This window comes from Sinocyclocheilus grahami, unplaced genomic scaffold (assembly GCF_001515645.1).
Source record: "Sinocyclocheilus grahami isolate Dianchi unplaced genomic scaffold, SAMN03320097.WGS_v1.1 scaffold137.1, whole genome shotgun sequence".
In the NCBI taxonomy this organism is placed as follows: domain Eukaryota; kingdom Metazoa; phylum Chordata; class Actinopteri; order Cypriniformes; family Cyprinidae; genus Sinocyclocheilus; species Sinocyclocheilus grahami.
This window is the reverse complement of record NW_015505316.1, coordinates 2,107,349-2,122,572: the sequence shown is the minus strand read 5'-3', so window position 1 is coordinate 2,122,572 and position 15,224 is coordinate 2,107,349. Positions and strand designations below refer to the sequence as shown.

General features: G+C 36.8%; 1 protein-coding gene across 1 annotated transcript in view; it reads left to right on the top strand.

The window, feature by feature from the left end:
* Window positions 1-15,224, top strand: part of LOC107591129 (eukaryotic translation initiation factor 4 gamma 3-like) — a 63,568-nt gene that overhangs the window by 37,315 nt on the left and 11,029 nt on the right. Inside the window, exons 12-19 of the mRNA XM_016280171.1 lie at window positions 6,117-6,204; window positions 9,426-10,202; window positions 10,285-10,364; window positions 12,895-13,114; window positions 13,203-13,327; window positions 13,664-13,783; window positions 14,605-14,760; window positions 14,991-15,188. Of these exons, the coding sequence (XP_016135657.1) occupies window positions 6,117-6,204; window positions 9,426-10,202; window positions 10,285-10,364; window positions 12,895-13,114; window positions 13,203-13,327; window positions 13,664-13,783; window positions 14,605-14,760; window positions 14,991-15,188 (1,764 nt within the window). The remainder of the gene's footprint in view (window positions 1-6,116; window positions 6,205-9,425; window positions 10,203-10,284; window positions 10,365-12,894; window positions 13,115-13,202; window positions 13,328-13,663; window positions 13,784-14,604; window positions 14,761-14,990; window positions 15,189-15,224) is intronic.

Genomic DNA, 15,224 nt, shown 5'->3' with positions numbered 1-15,224 from the left:
AGAGTTGTAACTAGGCTAATATAATAGGGAAACATACAAACAACACATGCATATACCAGATACAATTGTAACTGATTAGTTATAGTCTAAATAAAGAAAATGTCTTTATGTGTGTGTGTGTGTTATGTGTATTGCGAGCATGGGGGTAGTTCGCTGGCCATCAGACATCTGGTGCCAGGTACTGTGATGACTGGAATTGGAATGTGTTTGAAGTCGATGGGGAGACCAGAGAGTTGATCTGGTTACCATCTTCTTGATAATGGGGGAAAGACCATTGGCAATTTAGCACCCATACAACTGTAGAATCTGGGGCCAGGACTGTAATTTATATGCAAATGTCAAAAGGCTGAAAGGGTCTCTGAGACATAAAGCCCCCATGACCCTCAATGAACCTAAGCAGACGCTACAGTAATTAGAAAGCAATCCTGCCCCTAGTCAGTGGAAATGAATATTAGCTGGTTTAGTCCCAACTGATGGCCTATAAAAAGGTGTCTCATTACCAACGTGTCACACAAGAAACATTTCATGATGGGTAAAAGCAAAGAGCTCTCTCAAGACCTTCACAACCTTATTGTTGCAAAACATACTGGTGGCTTTGGTTACAGAAGAATTTCTATACTTCTGAATGTTCCAGTGAGCACTACTGGGGCCATAATCCGGAAGTGGAAAGAACATAATTTCACCATAAACTGGCCATGACCAGGTGCTTAGGGTTGGGTACCGAACTCTGTACTTTTAAGGGTACCGACCGAATTGCGTCGGTACTACCAAGTACCGATTCACATTAAATCAATCGGTGCCAAATTTCAGTACCTGAGAACGCATCTGGGCGCATACGCGACAGACAGAGAAAGCGAGACCCTGTGACGTGATGTCACCCCTGCAGCTCATTCAAACAACACACAGGGCAAACTGAAATGTTCTAAAGTGTAGTTACATTTCTAGGGCCATATGGTTTCTGCGAAAATGCGGACGGGATCGCAGAGTCCATTCATAAAAATTTAATTTACTCTATAGCGCGGAATGCAACGGAATTTGTAAATTTTGGACGAATAAATCAAAAGTAGCCACTGCCACTTCATTTGAAAAGCGATATGAACTAGTGTCAGTGAATATTAAAATGCAAAAAGACGGTTAAAATATGAATCCTGCATGTTTCCGCTTGCTTCTGTATGTATGAATGGCGGAAACGCGGTTTTGTTTACTACACAAATACTGAAGCACGCGTGACGCTCGCGGTGATTTTTGGCTTCTGCGTCTCACTATATGATGGCATGAACACAAAAACTTAATCTTCAGAGCTGCTGTGAGAGTCACTTCACGAGAATTTTACCGTTACAAAACTAGCATCATCATACTGTATACAAACAGAAACTTCATGGCAACCTGTCAAAATAAAAGTACGGTTTAACATGGAACAGAAATATATTACTCTTGTATTACTTTTGTAAAGTATAATGTACATCTTTAAATGTTCGATTTTTTATCAAATTTAAATAAAACAATTAAATTATAAAAATAAATATTTCAACCAGATTAATTACTTAATTGTAGAAAAAAATAATACAATTATTAGCCTATTTAAAAAAAAGTTTTAATGGAATATTCACACAATGTTTCTTCAGTTTGTTTGCCAAAAATAAAAGGGTTTAATTTTAATTTGATTTAAAATAAATGTTTAATGCCTTCATTTGATTTTCAGAAATATTAAAACAAGTTTCTGGGGGGGAAAAAAAGAAAGAAAGAAAAAGTTTGTAAGGCCCTATTGTTCAAAATGTTGAAATTGAGACTTTTGGACTTATTTTTTCACTGAAATAAATGTTTTTGTTATTACACAGAGTAAAGTACCGAAAAAAGGTACTGTTGGGTACTGGTACCGAAATTCAGGTACCTATACCAGTACTGTACCTGTTAAAATGTGAACGGTACCCAACCCTACAGGTGCTCCTCACAAGATTTCTGACAGAGCAGTGAAAAAAAAATTATCAGATGAGTTTTCTAAGAGCCAAGGACCACTTGTGGAGATATTCAGAAAGACCTGGAATTAGCAGGTACAATTGTTTCAAAGAAGTAATGCACTCAACTGCTGTGGCCTATATACACGCTCACCACGCAAGACTCCATTGCTGAAGAAAAAGCATGTTGAAGCTCGTTTAAAGTTTGCTGCACAACATTTAGACAAGCCTGTGAAATACTGGGAGAATATAGTCTGGTTCGATGAGACCAAAATTAAACTTTGGATGCCATAATACACACCATGTTTGGAGGTCAAATGGCACTGCACATCACCCCAAAAACATCATGGTCTGGCACTAGCATAGTTCATATAATTGAAGGAAGGATGAATGGAAAAATGTACCAAGACATTCTTGATAAAAATCTGCTGCCATCTACCAGGATGATGAAGATGAAACAAGGGTGGACATTCCCAATGATGCCAAACACACAGCCAAGGAAACTCTCAATTGGTTTCAGAAAAATAAAATAAAGCTGCTAGAATGACCCAGCCAATCATCTGACTTGAATCCAATAGAAAATCAATGGAAAGAACTAAAGATTAGAGTTCATAGAAGAGGCCCACAGAACCTTCAAGATTTGAAAACTGTTTGTGTGAAAGAATGGGCCAAAATCACACCTATGCAATGCATGCAACTAGTTTCTCCATACAGGAGAGGTGTCTTGAAGCTGTCATTAACAACAAAGGCTTTTGTACAAAGTAATAAATAAATTTCAGTTAGCGTGTTCAATACTTTTTCCCTGGGTCATTCCATTTAATTACACAGAACTTAATTTCTGAACTTATTTCTTTGGAGATGAAACAAGGGTGGACATTCCCAATGATGCCAAACACACAGCCAAGGAAACTCTCAATTGGTTTCAGAAAAATAAAATAAAGCTGCTAGAATGACCCAGCCAATCATCTGACTTGAATCCAATAGAAAATCAATGGAAAGAACTAAAGATTAGAGTTCATAGAAGAGGCCCACAGAACCTTCAAGATTTGAAAACTGTTTGTGTGAAAGAATGGGCCAAAATCACACCTATGCAATGCATGCAACTAGTTTCTCCATACAGGAGAGGTGTCTTGAAGCTGTCATTAACAACAAAGGCTTTTGTACAAAGTAATAAATAAATTTCAGTTAGCGTGTTCAATACTTTTTCCCTGGGTCATTCCATTTAATTACACAGAACTTAATTTCTGAACTTATTTCTTTGGTTTTCTTTGTATGTATGGATTACTTGGGTTGTTACCGACATCTGGGGCCCGTTCTTCGTACGTCGCTAACTCTGGATTTGATTGTTGATGATTTGGCATGATCTTGGATTGTTTGGTTCTTCGAAGCTCATCCCGGAGTTGCTGTCATAGCAACAGGTCCGTAAGCTAAACCTGCTCGGGAGCAGGCTTATTTCATGTAAACAGGATTAGATTACATCTTTTTAAGCAGAATTGATACTTAAAATCTGTCCGCTACTACAGCTACTTTATTACAAGAGTACCCTACTAATCCACGGACAATAATTTAAAATAATAATCATTAAAAAATTTATTTAAAGATAATATAATAATGTTGTGTAGTCTTTAATACTATAGACACAGCCAGTTTTACTCACTGAAAGATTTATTCGTCATAAAATTATTACTTCATAATTGTATTCGAGTCTTACACACATGCTATACAGATAATGTAGAGTTGTGCATTAATTTGAGTGGTGACAGATATTATGGGAGTGGCTTGATGGAGCGCAGGGGATGCAGATAACATGAACTTGACCCTTAAGAAACTTTAATTAATGCTATCACATAACAAATCTGTTCAAATATAAAATTAAATGAATTGCTAATTGCTACATTGAAATAAAAATGTAAAGCATGTACAAATATTACAGATCGTGAATATAAATAATTGGGATTCATGTAAAAAAATTCAAATAAAATAAAAACATTTATCCATTTATCTATTATAACATTTATGTAGTTTTGTTCGCTTGGCTGTTTCCTTATAAAAGTCCAAAAATGTGTCAAGTTTTTCGTCAGGTGTCTTTTTTAATGATATGATGTCATTACGTTGCTGTCTTGCCGCCAGCCAATCGCTGCATTGCTGATCGTGGCTTTGAGTATCGATACATAGCCCCTTTTTTTACCAACTCATGAATGCGCAATTATCTCAGATAACTCAATCCAGCCATACTAATCATCAACAAAAGGTGCGTTCGAAGAACCGAATTGGCCAGATCCTGATTAGCGCAATGATATCATCTTGGATGTGACATTTCATCTCAGATGTAATAAGCGACGTACGAAGAACCGGCCCCTGGTGAAAATTTCATGTCAATAGCACCTTTAGAAATATATTTACTGAGAAAAATGGTGACGTGTTAAATACTTATTTTATCCACTGTGTATGTGTGTGTGTGTGTATATATATATATATATATATATATATATTAGGACTGTCAATAGATTAAAATTTTTAATCAGATTAATCGCACTCTTTTTCTGTGATTAAAGTGCGATTAATCGCACACTTCATGAAATTAAGCATAGACCATTTATCTTGTTTCAAATGGTTATTTTGTCATAATTTGCTATATTCAGCAAAGTAAACCAAAAGATTGAAGGGTGGTTCTCAAAAATCTCTATTTTCTGCAAGCTTTTCTCAGGATAAATGTAGATGTCTTTCCAAAAAAGGACTCCAAAAGGACACCAAAGAACCAAATGATATAAGGAGCCCATATATGAAAGAAAAAAAATGCAAATATATATATATATATCTGAATTGTATAGTATGTGTGCAGTGCAACAGCAAATAGCTTTTTTACATTTTAGAGAAGTCAAGTTGCATAACCGAACAGGACCACATGGAGATGCCAAAAAATACCCTAAACCATCTGCCGACTGCATATATCTACTACAGTACATGGATCCATTCCGTATAACTAAACACAGCAACATACACATGACAAATTAAAACATTATCGCGAATGTGTGTGGAAACAACGTGAATGTACCGAAATGTCTGTGCCTGTGCATAAATACAATGTGCGATCAGTGTGTCAAGAGCACTCATACACGCATTAATATAACGGACTCACTCGTGCTTACTGTACTGTACGACTCCTGTACACCACCGCAATCGTCTCATCTTTACCTTGATTGCAGTCTTCATCCATCAAAACTTTACTAGCGAGACTGGTTATCCAGTCGAGAAAACGTAGTTTGCGTCTCATCTGGCCATACGGCGGTGGGATGTGTTGACAATCCGTTCAGTCTGTACTTCACACAGCGCGTGTGACATGTGAGGGCTCGCGCTCTTCAGAGACAATCACAGAATATGACAGAGCTCATGTTTAAAAGCGAAAAAACACACTGGAGTGAATAATTCACTGAAAATGCGACGCAAGTCTCTGTTCTCTCTGCAATCTCTGATGTAATCAGCCTGGTTTCCTTTATATTAGCGCTGTTTTGGACGGATTGTTTGAATGCATTCACTTACTGGATCATTGGACTGAAAACTTTCCAGGAGTTTAGCAGCTTAAAATTATCTGATCGCAAGCAGAGAAGCAACAGTAATTTTGCGTTAACTGCATTAAATTATTTAAACACGTTAAGGATTGTAAAATTAATCGCATGCATTAACGCGTTAATGTTGACTGCCCTAATATATATATATATATATATATATATATATATATATATATATATATATATAATGGAAATCTAAAAGTTGCATTCAATTTTAATTGTAACTTTTTACATGCAGTATAAATTAGTCTATGTACAAGAGGGATAATTTTTGGTAGATTTTGGCATAAAATGGTTTAAACCGCCCTAATCTAAGGCACTGTCCCTGTAGATGGAGCACTCACTATATTTTGACACTTCCTCTGTCTTCTCTCCCTGAACGTTAACAGTGTTCGTCTCTCCTCTGCTCTCTTTCCCCTTTTCCTCCCCATGTTTCGTTCATTTGTGCCCCTCTTTCTCTTCTCCATTCTCTTTCTTTTTCTGTTTTTCCCGCTCTGTCTGTGTGCTGCATATGTGCTGGTGCCTTGTGTCTCTCTGTTGCTAGTTTTTATGTCACCCTCATTATCCTCACATTTTCTACCTCAAATCCCAGCAGCTGAACAGCCAGGGAGCGGATCATGGCCACATCATGTATAACATGGACAGCGCCCAGCTTCCTGCACCCATCGACTTGAAAGCAGGTCAGGCTTTGCAGCAATTGCCGCCTTCTTCCCACAGGTTCAGAGCAGTGGTCCTCAACTGGTGGGTCCTGAACCAAAAATTGGTCACAGGTCTGAGAGTTATAGACAGCAGGGAATAAACAATCCTAAATGCAAATAATAAAATGCAACTAAATAGGCTTATTATTAGGACAAAATACTTCTCATATCTTGTTTTTGATGATGTCAAAGCCTTTATTGTATCTCTAATGTGCTTTTGCATCTATTAATTGGTAGAGCACTGGTTCGCGTGTCATGCCCTTGTTTTTAAAACCATGTAGGTATACTGCCCTACAAAGGCAAAAGACCTTAACTCGCTAGAGTGTGAAACTGAGAAAAATAACTTTAAAGTTTTTTACTTGTCCTGCCAAATTAATTATAGGTAGGACATAATGAAACGTTTTCGTAATGAAAATTGTATAGATTAAAAAATTGTGAGCTCAAACTTGATTTTTACCCCTATTTTGAAGTTAATGTACTCTGCCTTTGCATTTTCTCCAAAACGTGAGAAGTCACACCAAGGCAAAAGGCAGTAACTTCCACATTATCAATATTTGGTTGCTGATCACCATTTACAAAATCATTATAGTAACACCTGTATAAAATCTAGTGATCATGGGTTATCTCTTATAGGCTATTGCATATAGTAATGTGACTGTATAAAAACTATTTTTTGACCGTAACAAGCAGAATAAAAGTTAAACATGTGAATGGATACCGTGCATACCAATTTATTTGCTATGCTCATTAACGTTAAAGAATGCTAGACATAGTATAATTGCTTTTATATTGACTTGTATTAAATAGCCTAAACTAAAAGAAAGATTGATGTGAATGCCAGCAAGCAGGAATAATGCTCAGAATGCTTGTGGATTAAACATCTCCAATGACGTTCATCGCCATGGATTGATTTTATCGGGTTACAAGAAAAGCTAGGATATGGATTTAATTGTGAACTGTTAGTAGGCTAATGATTTTATGAATGATCATGCTAGCTGTGGCATTTGAGTCCACATGCGTCCAACTAAGTGACAGCCTGGTGAATAATCTGCATTAAAAAAGAAGAGAATTTTTTTTTTTAAAGGTTATTCACGATATGAATCAAATACACTGTGCAATTTATTTATGAATTATTTTATTTGTATTTTAGTATTTCAAATGCTTGTGGATTAAACATCTCCAATGACGTTCATCGCCATGGATTGATTTTATCAGGTTACAAGAAAAGCTAGGATATGGATTTAATTGTGAACTGTTAGTAGGCTACTGATTTTATGAATGATCATGCTAGCTGTGGCATTTGAGTCCACATGCGTCCAACTAAGTGACAGCCTGGTGAATAATCTGCATTAAAAAAGAAGAGAAATTTTTTTTTTAAAGGTTATTCACGATATTGCTGCCAAGGTATCTAGTCTTTACTGTGCTTTGTTATATGGAGCAGTTTGGTAGATCGCGATCTATCTAATTAGTTTGTCTACACCGTAATTAAAATGCGGCAGACTTTAATGGATGGTAAAAAACAAGAACACTGTATAACTCCTAACCGGCACCGTAACTTCATTTTGACGCACGGCTAAACAAAGGCAGAACGCCATAACTCAATTTGAGCATTCCAAACAACGTGAAAGAGCCGTAACTGGTGTTATACAGTGTTCTGCCTTGGTTTCTCCGGGGCTTTTCGAAGTTACGGTTGAGACTACCCATTTTTTTCTTGGAAAAAACAACGAAATTGACTCAAGATACTTATGCACATGATAAAGGATGTCTTGAATGTCCCAAAAATATCAACAACTCATTTTCGACAAAAATCTAAGTTATGGTCTTTTGTCTTTGCACGGCAGTATAGTTTTTGCAATTCATGTCCAATGTAAAATCTAGGTCCTTGAGCTAAAACAGTTGAGAACCACTGATCTGTTCTTCAGCCTTTTAATGTTTTTGAGGTTATGTAAAAGGTCACATTAAAAGCATACACTGAATACTGCACAAATAAAAATTTATTTTAGAAATATTAAAAAGCACCATTTTCATGATTGAATAATTTTATATAACCAACAAAATTACTGCAAATTACTTTTTTTATAAATTTATTCAAGTATGTATTTATTTATATTTTATTATTTAAATAAATAATATAAAATAATTTAATTTATATTTTAGTTTTATTATATTTTATACATTTATATTATATTTTATTTAATTAATGAAAAGAATCCCCGCAAATACACTGTGCAATTTATTTATGAATTATTTTATTTGTATTTTAGTATTTCTTTTTTAAGCACATTAAAAAGTTTAAGTTCAGCACTTTCATGGTGTTGCTTATTTTTATATTGACAACAAAATCACTGCAAATACATTGTATGTTTTTTTATTAATGGTTGTGTCTTTAGTGTATATTCTATTTAATTTTTTATTATTTTTTTATCCAAAAAAAGCTTGAGCAGCACTTTCATAATGTTGCTTACTTTATATTGCCAACAAAATCTGTGCAAATATATTGTGTATGTTATTAATTAATTAATTTTTATATTTAGTGTATATTCTTCTATTTAATTTTTCAAATTTCACATTTTTACATTAACATCACTTTAAAGCTGTTGCTTTCTGTGGCCCCACTTTATATTAAGTGGCCTTAACTACTATGTACTTACATCAAAAATTATGTACAATGTACTTATTGTGTTCATATTGTATTGCAAAACACTTTTGCTGCTATTGAGGTGGAATACGGGTATGGTTAGGGACAGGTTTGTTGGTGTGGGTAGGTTTAAGGGTGGGTTAAGGTGTAAGGGATGGGTCAACTGTGTAATTATAAATGTAATTACAGAAATTAATTTCAGATTAATTACATGCAGGTATTTTTAAAATATAAGTACAATGTAAAAACATGTATGTACACAATAAGTGCATTATACCAAGTTATTCATTTAAATGTAAGTACATAGTTGTTAAGGCCACTTAATATAAAGTGGGTCCCTTTCTGTTATATTGCCAACAATATTACTGCAAATACATTGTCAATTTTTTATGTCACTTTGATATTCTTTTTGATAATATATGATTCTCACCAAAAACATGAGCAAACTGTGAAGTGAATTTCTGTATTCTCAGGATTGTATCAGTATTTATTTGTATTTTTATGTACCCTACTCTATCAGTTTATATAGCTCTAATGCATTTCCTTGTTTACTTTATGACTCTAGATGACAAGCCAAAACTAGAGTTTGCCTCGCAAAGATCTGCATCTCCTGGATTGCAGCAGCCAGAGACTCCATTGGAGAGAAGAGATCCTAGCAGCCCAGTCCAGGCGCCCTCTTCCCCACAGAAAACTGAGCTTCCCCCCTCCTGCCCAGAGACGGCCTCAAGTGTAGCTACTGCCCCGACTCCTTCCATACCTGCCTCAACAGTGGAGTCAGCTGATGCCCCGAGCCCATCAGCTGAGCCCGCCCTCACTAAAGCTATCACACCAGAACCTGAAAGCTCAGAGCCGGAGAAATCCTCCTCAGAGCAGCCCTCACCTCAGAGCCTGTCTACGTCCCTTGCCCAGCCTGAAAAGGCCATCAATGGGCTTATGGACACCGATGCTGCTCCCTCGAGTGAAGACTTGGAATCCCAACCCAGGGAAGTCTCTCCGTTGCTGCCTACTTCTAGTGTGCCCCAGTCCCCCAGCCCGGAGCCCAGGCCCATCACACCGGCGCTGGAGGCCGAGTCTGCAGCGGGAAAGGCGGATAGCCCCTCGCCCCCTGCTGAGGACAGCACTGGATGTCCCGTCACCCCATCCCTCGCCACCGCCACTACTGCTGCTATCTCCACCACACCTGCTCCTCCTCCAGGCCTCACGCACCCGAGTCAGGTTTCTGCAGGGTCAGCCAAGAGACCGTCTACAGGAGCAGAGCTCAAGGAAACAGTGAAGGAGACCGAGGCCTTGCCGGACAAGAGAGGCGAGCCCTTCTTGCAGTCCAGAAAAAGCTCAAGTCAAGGTGAGCAGTCAGAATATACGCCTAAGATGCATTGCCATAATGTAGGGGTCGGTCGAATAACACAAGTCTTTTCTTTGTACAGCTACATCTAGTGCACCAAAGACCTGGAAGAAGCCAAAAGAGGACATACCTGTAGGGCAAGATCAGTGTCCGGACAAAGAGGTAAAATAGTTTTGCATATGTGCTTTTTGGGTCCATCATATTAGTGCATCTAGTTTTTATTATATTGCTCTATTATAAATAAAGTAATTCATTATAATTAATCACAACAAATAGGCATTTTTCATTGAATTTACAATCTTATCAGTTTAGTTATTTTATAATTATTTTATATTTATAAATGGATAATATTAGTGCTATTTTTAATCACGATTAATCGCATTATGCACAAAATTCAATAATGAATTCAAAAGTAGTGTATTGTGCACTTTTTTAATTTAAAAGTACTGCTATATGAACAAAAGTGCAATAACATTTGGTTTGCAAACACTTTAAACAAATAAGGTGCTTTTTTACAGCAGTATTCCTTTTACATAGTAGCAATTAAAATATTTATTTTAAATCTCAACTTATAACATTAATGTAATCAAATTATATATAAAACCAAAGCTATTTGCCACTTCCAGGGCATTAACGTTTTTATAGAAAATATTTTATAGTTTGTTATAGAAAAACAAGTTATGCTCCGAGTCCAGAGCCTCGATCATAACATTATAACAGGCACCTTCTGAGTACGGTTCAGTTGGGCTTGGGCACGGTGCGCATGTAGTGCCGAAGCACAGAACTTCTGATAAGTGCAGCATGATTGCGTTAACATTTCTGAGCGGCAAAATTGATAGATCTGTAAAGCAGTATATTGCAAGAGGGGCATGTGTAATCGCGTCCCAAACGACTCAAAATAATAAACCACAAAGTTAACGAAACAATGCACTCCACTGTGCTGAACGAGAGCGCTTCTCTGCTGTCTTCACGTGCTATCGGAAACTTCCTATTTCCCACTTATGAAGTTGTGAGTGCTTCATGTGAGCGCTGCTGCAGTCTTAGGCCCACCCCAAATGCTCTCATTGGTTGAGACGCGTGGTGACACCCATCCCAAGCCTATACTGATCAACATCTCACCCCTCCTGTGACCCATGGTTTGTCTGTATGTGTATTCAGAGCCAGAGAGCAACAGACTTTCATAAGAATAAAAAAACTGCGTTAATGCGCGATTAAATTATTGTTGGTGTTAATCAATTAATGCATTAACGCGATAACGCGTATATATATATAAATCATAGCTTATACACATTTGATACATCAGGCTTTTGTGTGTATATAATATGTATATGTACATTATCGATAGACAGATACATAGATGGATATATAGATGGACTAATCCTATTACATTTGGAAAATTAAAAAGCTTAAATATAATGAAAATAGCTGAAATATAATGTTCTCAGTACCACTGTGCTCAACAAGGCAGCCCAAATAACATAACAGGCGATGTGCTGTCTGCCCCACGATAACCTCCCCTTCCTGGGGTGCGTCGAAAGACGAGGATCTTGTATCGACGATAGCCAGAGATATTGTCAAAAACATCAATTATTGGCAATATTAAGAGGATTTGGCATTTTCAATTAATGTAGCCCTGTTACATTGTTATTTTTATTAGGCTTATTATTATTATGAAGCTACTTTTATTATTAAATTAAAATGACAATTAATTTGCCCCGCAATATTACCGCATAACTGACGCGCTGTGAGGATAACAAAAGATAAGGCTATTTGCTCCTTAATTAAAATGTTTTTAAAAAGGTATTTTTTAAACAGGTCTATTAATAAATATATATAATTAATCAAAGGCCTATAATTAAAATATTAACACTACAGTCATCAATAAAAATCAATGAAATAAAAAGCTTTATTTAGCCTATTTAAAGTGCCGACTTTCAAAAACAACCTGTTTAACACCAAATATATATTTTTTTACTATGTACGGGCCACAAGAGAAATGTTAAGGGAATAAATTAAAACAGTTAGCTATATACCGTAATCAGCATATGTTGAAATAGGTCCGTCTCTCGTCATCTCTGAGAGAATATGCGGCGTCAGATGCCGAAAGCTCTGTCATTCTGCTTTTACTTTCATTTTCTAGTGATATTCATTGGCTTGCCTTCATGGTATAAAACATAAATATTTCCAACATTGTGACGAAAGCAATTACCCAACCCCCCTCCCTCTATCGAAAACGTACCGAACCGTGACACCACTGTGTCGTATCGAACCGAACTGTGAATTTTGTGAACCGTTACACCCCTAATTATTATAGTGAAAATTTTTAATAATGATAGGGAAGGCTACATATATAAAAAGCACATATAAATGTGAGTTTCCTCTCTAAAAGTGTCTTAGTAAAATGCTATTTCAATTTTTATTTAATTGAATTTAATGAATAAATGGTTACTGATGATTATTATTGTGGTAAGCATAATACCTCTTGAAATGCATTATAATTTTCAATACAATTATTTAAAATTAGCAAAAATTCATAATCATGACAGACCTTTTGTTTGTATTAGTCTCTACATGCTACTTATATATGCAGCAGTGTTTCAAGAATTTGAATGTGATTTGACAAATCCAGTTGCTTATATTCAAACTAGTTTAAGATAGGCTTAAAGTGTGTGTGTGTGTGTGTGTTTGGTAGGAGGACGTGGATCAGTCCTCTATGGAACCTGCTGCAGAGAGCCCCAGTCCTCCTCCTGTGGAGGTGGAGTGGAGGCCGTCAGCAGGACCTGTGCTTGAGGAGAACGGAGAACAAGAAGCAGAGCCTCTGAGAAACGGGGCTGAACACGCCTCTGAAACCGAAAGCAGTGAGAGCATGCACCCGCCTGCAGTCAAAGAGCCGCTGATCAAAGCAGTGCCACGTAAGGCCATCTCTCTACAACCTTCTCTAGTTTTCCCCATGTGTATCTGCCAGGTTTTACCACTGAAAGCGTTTCTGCTCTTCTGCAGAGCCTGCAGAGAAGAATGGAAAGAAGCAGTACGACAGAGACTTCCTGTTGGGCTTCCAATTCATGCCTGCATGTGTGCAGAAACCAGAGGGACTTCCTCCCATTTCTGATGTTGTTCTAGATAAGGTCAGACAATATTACACAGACAGTTCATTAAAAAGGTTAAAACAATAGCTTCTACTATGTGAACACATTAAATTGACAGCCCTATTTTGAACATGTATATCGTGGTTTTCAAAGCAGTGTCTATTAAAATTAATAATTGAAAATTCCCATAGAAATTTCTCCATAACCATAATTAAGTTTCACTGCCCCATTAAATGGACTGCTATGGAAATAAAGGGATATTGTAACCTGATTATGGCCTTCTGTTAAATCTTTGTAAAACTCATTACTGCTCTTGTACAGAGCAGTAAGTTGTTCTTTAAGAGAAGCCTAATGTGTTTCCGCCTCGCTGAACAGATTAACCAAAATAAGCTGCCCATGCGGCCGGTAGACCCACGTGTGATTTCCAGAGGCCCGGACTTCACGCCAGCGTTTGCAGATTTTGGCCGACAGATTCCAGGAGGCAGGGGAGCACCGGTTCGTCACAACTTCCTTAATCTCACACCCATACAAAAAAATAATATGGAGTTTTGTTTAATTACTACAGTAAGTATACAGTTATTATGCTCTCGAGATCTTTAATTTAGCTACAATTTATTGCTTCACCCACAAATACACTCCTACTGAAAATCTATTTTCGCAAATATTATTCATAAGTACTAATACAAAAATCAGGGAAACATGAGCCTTAACTCCATGTAAAATTAATATTTAAAACTCTTATTTATTAAAACATTCTTTATAAGTATGTGCATATGAATAATCAGACAGATACACAGAAATTATCAATATCAGCTGCTCACCTTCATGTTACTCTGAACTTTTCCTCAGCACACAAAAGGAGACGTTTAGCATTTATGAGCAGTTTGTCACACATTCCTTTGCTTATCCCCCACTGCCATAAATATATAATACAATAAGTCATTTGTTATGCTCTCTATCTTAAATGTTATTAAATTCTAACTCTTCACATACAAATAAAAGCATTTTCAATTTATATTACTTTAGATACACTCTTAAATATGTAAGCTTATAGGTAGTGAAATTCAATTTAAAATGCAATATGCAAAATGGCAATGCAATATTAAAAATGGCAACGCAATATTCAAAATGGCATTGTATTTCTGTATTTAAATTGACATTTTCCATTACCCATACGTGCAAAGTTTGATGCAAAAGTAAAATGAAAATTAAATTATATAATTTACATTTGCCATTGAATTTCGCTACCTATATGCTTCCATACTTAAACACCTATTATCCCTGCCTGTACTACATGATTATTTCTGCTCCCTCAGCTGCTGAATGTTGGCCTGCGTCGCCCACCTGGACGCAAGATCATCACAAACGTGACGGTGAATGATGAGGTGCAGCTGAAGACAACAGAGCATGCCTGGAAACCTGGCATGAAGCGGGACAGTGTCATTGACGATTCAGAGACCATGAAAACTCAGGTCTTCCTGCACTTTCACTCCGTCTGGAACCATATACATATTTCAGATGGCCTTATTTTGCAGTACAAAGAAAGCATGTTGTGGTATCCAGATGTTCAGCTATGATTGAATAATTTATTACATCATTACTTCCTCTAATATGGAGAGGAAATGGAGCTTGGGATTGATTGTTGCCTTCAGTAATGGAAAGTAAAGGACACTCGGTAATGTGTTCATTGATATTTTTACAGGAGCTTTTCCGAAAAGTCCGTAGTATTCTCAATAAATTGACGCCGCAGATGTTCAGCCAGTTGATGAAGCAGGTGACTGACCTCACCATTGACACGGAGGAGCGGCTCAAAGGTGTCATAGACCTGGTTTTTGAGAAAGCCATTGATGAACCCAGCTTCTCTGTGGCCTATGGCAATATGTGCAGCTGTCTGGCCACGGTGAGTCAGACTTTCCATTAAAACCAGGGTTTGTTC